Source organism: Hemiscyllium ocellatum, chromosome 45 (genome assembly GCF_020745735.1).
Source record: "Hemiscyllium ocellatum isolate sHemOce1 chromosome 45, sHemOce1.pat.X.cur, whole genome shotgun sequence".
In the NCBI taxonomy this organism is placed as follows: domain Eukaryota; kingdom Metazoa; phylum Chordata; class Chondrichthyes; order Orectolobiformes; family Hemiscylliidae; genus Hemiscyllium; species Hemiscyllium ocellatum.
This window is the reverse complement of record NC_083445.1, coordinates 5,335,873-5,343,802: the sequence shown is the minus strand read 5'-3', so window position 1 is coordinate 5,343,802 and position 7,930 is coordinate 5,335,873. Positions and strand designations below refer to the sequence as shown.

General features: G+C 48.1%; 1 protein-coding gene across 1 annotated transcript; it reads right to left on the bottom strand.

Annotated features, from left to right (window-relative positions):
- Positions 1-6,735: 6,735 nt before the first annotated feature.
- On the bottom strand, positions 6,736-7,002 carry LOC132836008 (large ribosomal subunit protein eL38-like). Its single transcript, XM_060855200.1, has one exon. The coding sequence runs from the start codon at positions 6,978-6,980 to the stop codon at positions 6,750-6,752; it is 231 nt and encodes a 76-aa protein (XP_060711183.1). The 5' UTR covers positions 6,981-7,002; the 3' UTR covers positions 6,736-6,749.
- Positions 7,003-7,930: the final 928 nt, after the last annotated feature.

Sequence of the window (7,930 nt, the reverse complement as noted above, 5' to 3'; positions counted from 1 at the left end):
GGGGTAATAGTGATCCCTGTGAAGGGGATAATAGTGATCCCTGTGAAGGGGATAATAGTGAGCCCTGTGAATGGGGTAACAGTGAGCCCTGTGAAGGGCATAATAGTGAGCCCTGTGAAGGGGGTAATAGTGAGCCATGTGAATTGGGTAATAGTGAGCCCTGTGAATGGGGTGATAGTGAGCCCTGTGAAGGGGATAATAGTGAGCCCTGTGAATGGGGTGATAGTGAGCCCTGTGAGGGGGATAATAGTGAGCCCTGTGAAGGGGATAATAGTGAGCCCTGTGAATGGGGTGATAGTGAGCCCTGTGAGGGGGATAATAGTGAGCCCTGTGAATGGGGTAATAGTGAGCATTGTGAAGGGGGTAATAGTGAGCCCTGTGAATGGGATAATAGTGAGCCCTGTGAAGGGGGTAATAGTGATCCCTGTGAAGGGGATAATAGTGATCCCTGTGAAGGGGATAATAGTGAGCCCTGTGAAGGGGGTAACAGTGAGCCCTGTGAATGGGGTAATAGTGAGCCCTGTGAAGGGGATAATAGTGGGCATTGTGAAAGGGATAATAGTGAGCCCTGTGAAGCGGGTAACAGTGAGCCCTGTGAAGGGGGTAATAGTGAGCCCTGTGAAGGGAATAATAGTGAGCACTGTGAAGGGGGTAATAGTGAGCCCTGTGAATGGGGTAATAGTGAGCATTGTGAAGGGGGTAATAGTGAGCCCTGTGAATGGGATAATAGTGAGCCCTGTGAAGGGGGTAATAGTGATCCCTGTGAAGGGGATAATAGTGATCCCTGTGAAGGGGATAATAGTGAGCCCTGTGAATGGGGTAACAGTGAGCCCTGTGAAGGGCATAATAGTGAGCCCTGTGAAGGGGGTAATAGTGAGCCATGTGAATTGGGTAATAGTGAGCCCTGTGAATGGGGTGATAGTGAGCCCTGTGAAGGGGATAATAGTGAGCCCTGTGAATGGGGTGATAGTGAGCCCTGTGAGGGGGATAATAGTGAGCCCTGTGAATGGGGTAATAGTGAGCATTGTGAAGGGGGTAATAGTGAGCCCTGTGAATGGGGTAATAGTGAGCCCTGTGAATGGGGTTAATAGTGAGCCCTGTGAATGGGGTAATAGTGAGCCCTGTGAATGGGGTGATAGTGAGCCCTGTGAAGGGGATATTAGTGAGCCCTGTGAAGGGGGGTAATAGTGAGCCCTGTGAATGGGGTGATAGTGAGCCCTGTGAAGGGGATAATAGTGAGCCCTGTGAATGGGGTGATAGTGAGCCCTGTGAAGGGGATAATAGTGAGCCCTGTGAATGGGGTAATAGTGAGCATTGTGAAGGGGGTAATAGTGAGCCCTGTGAATGGGGTTATAGTGAGCCCTGTGAAGGGGATAATAGTGAGCCCTGTGAATGGGTTAATAGTGAGCCCTGTGAATGGGGATAATAGTGAGTATTGTGAAGGGGATAATAGTGAGCCCTGTGAAAGGGGGTAATAGTGAGCCCTGTGAAGGGGATAATAGTGAGCATTGTGAAGGGGATAATTGTAGGCCCTGTGAATGGGGTAATAGTGAGCCCTGTGAATGGGATGATAGTGAGTATTGTGAAGGGTATAATAGTGTGCCCTGTGAAGGGGGTAACAGTGAGCCCTGTGAAGGGGATAATAGTGAGCCATGTGAATCGGGTAATAGTGAGCATTGTGAAGGGGGTAATAGTGAGCCCTGTGAAGGGGGTAATAGTGAGCCTTGTGAAAGGGGGTAATAGTGAGCCCTGTGAAGGGGATAATAGGGAGCCCTGTGAATGGGGTAATAGTGAGCCCTGTGAAGGGGGATAATAGTGAGCCCTGTGAAGGGGGATAATAGTGAGCCCTGTGAAGGGGATAATAGTGAGCCCTGTGAATGGGGTTATAGTGAGCCCTGTGAAGGGGATAATAGGGATCCCTGTGAATGGGGTAATAGTGAGCCCTGTGAAGGGGGATAATAGTGAGCCCTGTGAATGGGGTTATAGTGAGCCCTGTGAAGGGGATAATAGTGAGCCCTGTGAAAGGGGATAATAGTGAGCCCTGTGAAGGGGATAATAGTGAGCCCTGTGAAAGGGGATAATAGTGAGCCCTGTGAAAGGGGATAATAGTGAGCATTGTGAACGGGGTAATAGTGAGCCAGTAGCCGTGGCTGATGCCAGTTTAGCTGATTCTCTGTTACTGGTGCAATTGCTCGGGTGAAGTCGCTGTTAGTTACCTGTTGGTCTATCACCATAAGCACAGTTCCCCCATGTACAGCACGGATACTCCGCCATGTCTGCTTGTTCTCTGACTCAGCATCTACCAGCTAGCGTTGCTAGGTCCAGCAAGAGACAACAAACTTAAAAACGGCATTTAAAAAACATGATGAATGCAGAGGATGTGGGTGTTACTGGCAGTTCCAACATTTAATGCCCTTGAGAAGGTGGCGTTGAGCTACCTTCTTAAACAGTCCATCTGCTGTTGGTAAATCCACTTGTTTTAAAAGAGTTCATCATGGTATGTTACAATCAAGTGGTTTGCTGGGTCAATTCTGGAACAAAACAGTGGCTCAGTGGTTAGCACTGCTGCCTCACAGCACCAGGGACCCGGGTTCGATTCCAGCCTCAGGTGACTGACTGTGTGGAGTCTGCACGTTCTCCCCGTGTCTGCGTGGGTTTCCTCCGGTTTCCTCCCACAATCCAGATGTGCAGGTCAGGGTGGATTGGCCATGCTAAATTGCCCCATAGTATATGGTCTATTTGGATTAGCCATGGTAAGTGTAGAGTTATGGGAGGGGGATTGGATGGGATGCTGTTCAGGGGGTCAGTGGGCTGAACTGAGAGCGTGGTGCTGGAAAAGAACAGCAGGTCAGGCAGCATCCGAGGAGCAGGAGAATAGATGTTCCGGGCATAAGCTCTTCATCAGGCATCGATGGGCTGAATGTCTTCTGTAGGGATTATATGATTGGAAAAGTCTGTGGGCCAGACTAGGTAAGGATAGCAGATTTCCTTCCTTAAAAGGCATTAGTAGCAATTGCGAACAGGTTTATGGCTACTATTATTGAGATTAGCTTTCAACTCATGATTTCTTATTTAAATCCCAGCAGTTGCCGTGGTGAGATTTGAACCCTTGTCCCTGGAGTACAAACGTGGGCTCCTGGAGGATTAGACCAGTCACAGTAGCACTTCACTGAGCGCTCATGAGCTTGTTAGTCCCTTTCCCTTTCAACAGACAGAGCCAAGCCAAAATGCAAGGTGTGCATTTCCACCATAAGGCAATACAGTAATAAAAGTTGTCAGACTCCGGGTAATGAGGTCTGTGCATCTGCTTAGCCAAGCGAGAGGCGGTGTTTGAGGAGTGTCATTCCTCTTTCTTAACAAGGTCACCGTCACTGAGGGAAAGTTGTCTCTGTGACTTGTTGTAGCTCCAGTTATTATGTCACTATTCACCTACATTATTATCCAGAACTTTCAGCTGCCTCATTAGCAGTCAGGGCAGTGGAGTTTAATTTTATCCATTCGCAGGATGTGGATGTCACTGGATTGGCGAGCAATTATTATCCATCCCTCACGCCAGTGTCAGTAAGGCATTTTCTTGGGCTGTAGGGGCACCCAAACTGCTGATAGGGAGGGAGTTCACCCAGTGACACTGAAGTTACATCGATATATTTGCAAGTCAGGGCGGTGAGCAGCTTGGAGGGGAACTTGGGTGGTGTTCCCATGTACATACCCTTGTCCTTCCAGGTGGAGGTGGTCATGGGTTTGGAAGGTGTTGCTGAAGGACTGGCTGTGTGGGCGCTCCCCCCGCATCCAAGACTGGGAGGACCCAAGGTTCAGGTCCTACTCCAGCGCTTGTTGACAAAGAAAGATCCCAGCCATTGGTGAAGCCAAGGCAATCCTGGTGGGTTGGTGCTGACGTCCACCTCGACGAAGAGGGAAGGTGAACAGGTGGAAGAACATCTGGCTGTGGAAGAAAAAAAATGAAGATGATTAATGTTATGGTGACAGCCACCATAACCTTTTAATTTTTTTGAAAAGCCAATACAGAAGGAGTAGAGGGTTCACTGTTAACAGTCAATCTTGTCAGAAGTCCCCCATAATTAACCTGATATGAGAATGACCTTGCTTTTGACCCAGTTTGAATCATTAGCTCTTGATCCAATCATTTAGAGATCCAGATGTTGGAAAATCCTGGAGCTCATTCACATAGAAAGGGGCCACATGTCTGTTCTCGGTGTTTCCTGGGGATGGATACTGGACAGACCTATGTGGGATCATCAGGGCAGTGGGAGAGGAGGGGGCGGTACTAGTGAAATGTGGAGGGATGGGGTGGTGGTGAGAGGTGGGGACCATTGGCTGGGCGGTTTGGAAGAGGGGTGTTGGGGGGGGGGGGGGCGGCGTCAGGGTGGTTTTCTTCTGGTGGGGCAACTGAGCTGAGGGGACAACAGCAGGAAGCCCCTGATCTCACTGCGGATGGCCAACCCCATTCACCTGACGTCTCCGACATGGACTGGAGACGGGCAGACACTTCCACACTCCACTGATACCTGACCAAGCCAAAGAGTGCGTTCCCTCTGTTCCTGATACTTCCATGAGATGTGACCAAAATGGTCCCACGTTTGTCGTCATGGTGTTCTGTTTTCTCCCTCTCTTCCATTTGTCATTCCCAGCTTCAACCCGCGAGGATTCCCAGCAAGCGCCTCTGATGCTTCTGGACTGAAATTCCTATCGCTGGCGTCGAGGGGGAAGAGTCATCGTGGGGTCGTGGGCGACGTTGGGATTGAAACAGCAAGCCTTGAGTTGGCCGAGTGGGTGAGTCTAAGGCTGGTGGTCCCGTGGGATGGAAACCTCATGGAATGTCCCATGAACAATTTCTGCCCTCTGGCTGTGCCAACATTTCATGTCTGGCTGGTGGGCACTGGAGTGAAGAATGTTAGGATAACCAAAGTTAGAAGCATTCCAGTAAAAATGTGTATAGGATAGGGGAAACTGGGGATGGTGCATGAGCTGTAGGCCGTTCTCATTCAAGAGGGACAGTTCAAACAAGCTCACCAGTAATATCCAACGGGAATTTTGTTGGGAGTTTGCATTCATGCACGAGGAGAAAGTATCAAAGGGATTTCCCAGACCCCTGGCTGAGGTTCCTCTGACCGACAATGCCATTCAGGTCATTTTTTTCCAAATTGTCATTTCCTGGGAAGGGGTTTTCCTGGTGCAGACGGTAGTGTCCCTACCTCTGAGCCAGGGTACCCTAGGTTCAAACCCCACCTGCTCCAGAGGTGCAGAATGACATCTCTGAGCAGGATGATTAGAAAATATCTTCCTCAAGGTTCCAGTGGCAGTCTCCCTACCTCTGAGGCAGGACACCAGGGTTCAATTCCTTGTGCCCTTGCGTACCTGGTTAAAAAGATCTGTGACTGAGCTGTGTTGTCTTTTAGTAACTTTGCTGCAACATTGACCCTCTACCTGTGAAACTCCTGAGTATCCCTGAGGATGCGACAGGCTGTCACATAAATGCAGGGTGTTTCCATTGCACTGTGTGAGGAAGCCGTGAGATGGAAGTCTGAGAATTTCTCAAACCTGCTATGAGAGGGACCACAAGTTGAGCGTGCGGTGCTGGAAAAGCACAGCAGGTCAGGCAGCATCCGAGGAGCAGGAGAATCGACAAATAAGCCCTTCATCAGGAATGAGGCTTGGGGGCCAGGGGCCTGAGAGATAAATGGGGGTGGGGTTGGGGGAAAGATATCTGAGAATGCGATAGGTAGATGAAGGTGAGGGAGAAGGCGATGGGTCAGAGAGGGGCCATACCACTCTCTCCAAATGTGAAATGCCTCCATAGATGCTGGTATCCCATCACCAAGTCATCCTTTCTTTACAAGTGGTGAGCCCTTGACACTGAGTGAGGATGTGCAATTGCTTTCACTCATGGGGTGTTCCCCCAGCTCAGTTAGACTGGTGAGGATATCCAATTCCATTGGAATACACTGCAACTTATATACTCCACTTGCTGCACTTTCCAATGATAAAACCAGTTCTGGTGCCTGTATGAAGTCCAGTTGAGTTTCAGCCAATTGGTGATTTTGTATGGCTACATCATTAATCCCACATTCCAAATGGTCTCTCAGTGCCTCAATAAGGATAAAACCAAACTCACACACCTCTGTGGGTCGTCTTAACCTAGTCAAAAATCCCAATACGGATTCCCTTAGTTCTCAAGTTGTTGAATAAAACCAATAGCATCTCAGAATTAGAGGAGGCTTGAGTCCATTATATTCCTTAACTAAATCTGTCAACTCTTGAAAAGTTTTAGTATCCGGTGCCTCAGGGAAAGTTAACCTCCTAATAACCGAAAAAAGCTGAGGGTCCACAAGCTGTCAGGTGAATTACTGATTGATTTTCATCTGCCACAATGCCATTTTCCAGGAAAACATAGCACATTCTTTCCACATACTGGGCCCTGTCTTCGATGGCAGGATTGTGGCTTCCCACATAACAGCACGATGCCAGAAATGCTTATTCCAACACAAAGGCAACTGCTGTGAGTGAATTTTTTCAGGAGTGTGCTGTACCCTCGTCGCCACTGAAATAACTCCACAGAGGCCGGTATCCTGTCACCAAGTCTCCCTTTACTTACACACTGATCCAGCTCTCAGGGTGAGCAGAACCTCTGACCCTCCCAGTTATTTTTTTTTTTCAAATTTTTATTTTTGTTTATTCAATAAAATCTGGACAACATCTAGAGAATCCAACTATTTAGAGAATCCAACTGTTTACTTCAGCTCTTTCACTGCCAGACCTGGAGGAAGGGACTGTTTGAGTTTCTCAGCCTTTTCTTTGTCTGTGATGACTAATGTATATAGGTACCGGCTGCACCGTACTTTGAACTTGACATTGTCCTTATTTTTCTTAATTTTCACAGATTTTGCATCCTTTCTTCTTGCTGTTAGCAAGAAGTCTTTGATTTCTGACATTACTTGAGGCATGGCTAGGCCAAGAATCATGTGGAGTTGAGGAGAACCACACTAGCTCCACCGCCGAAAGCAAAGCACCCTCCTGGTTATTTTCTTTCTTTTTTTTTTCTTTTTTTTAGAGTGAAGAGACACCTGTTTATTTATACCCTCCTGATTATACCTGTCAGCTAGGGCTCCCTGATTGGACCAGGTTAACAGCCCCAATCAGGGAACTCAGACTCTATGAGGTCCACCCGGCTTATTATATTACATTCACTACAAAATGCTCATTCTCAAACTTGAAATCCCACATGAAGTAAAAACTGGATGAATCATCAGTAGGTGCTGCGGTATCACCCACTTCAGTGCATTCTAATTTTATTTATCCTTCCGTGTCTGTTGCAGAATGACTACAAGAATTAATTGAAAATCTCTCAAGTCAGTCATGGGAAAATATATTAATATTCTGTTGACCCAAGTTTAACATCCTTCGTGATATCTCTCTCGAGGTTCTCAGCTTGCTAGACAGTGTTCACACTGACAGTCTGCCTATGAGAAATGGTTTTAATATCGGGGAAGTCAGATGTAACTACATTTAACAGCATTGCTTATTTACTCTATGGTTGTGCTCCCTGGACCGTGACTGATGGGGTCCCAAGCTGAGCTTCCGATCTGTGTGGAAGTCGAGGGCGATGGGGACAGGCAGACAAATAGACCCTCGGTCACACCGGCCACTGATCCTATCGAGCAATGAGGAGTCAAATGGTATACTCCTGCTTCTATTTCTCAAGTTCTTGTTTTTAAATCGAGTCTCCTGTTTGATCCAGAGCTTAGGTTCTGGTTCCTGGGCTTCTCTGTGACCAGCAGTGCTTTCCTGGACCTCCTTGGCCATTTGGAAGGTCCCACCTGGGGCTTTCCAGTGAACTTGCCCGTTCCAACGCTGAACATGTCGGTCCCTCAGCTCCCCACCCTCTGTCAATTCCAGCTCGTCCGACGGTCCA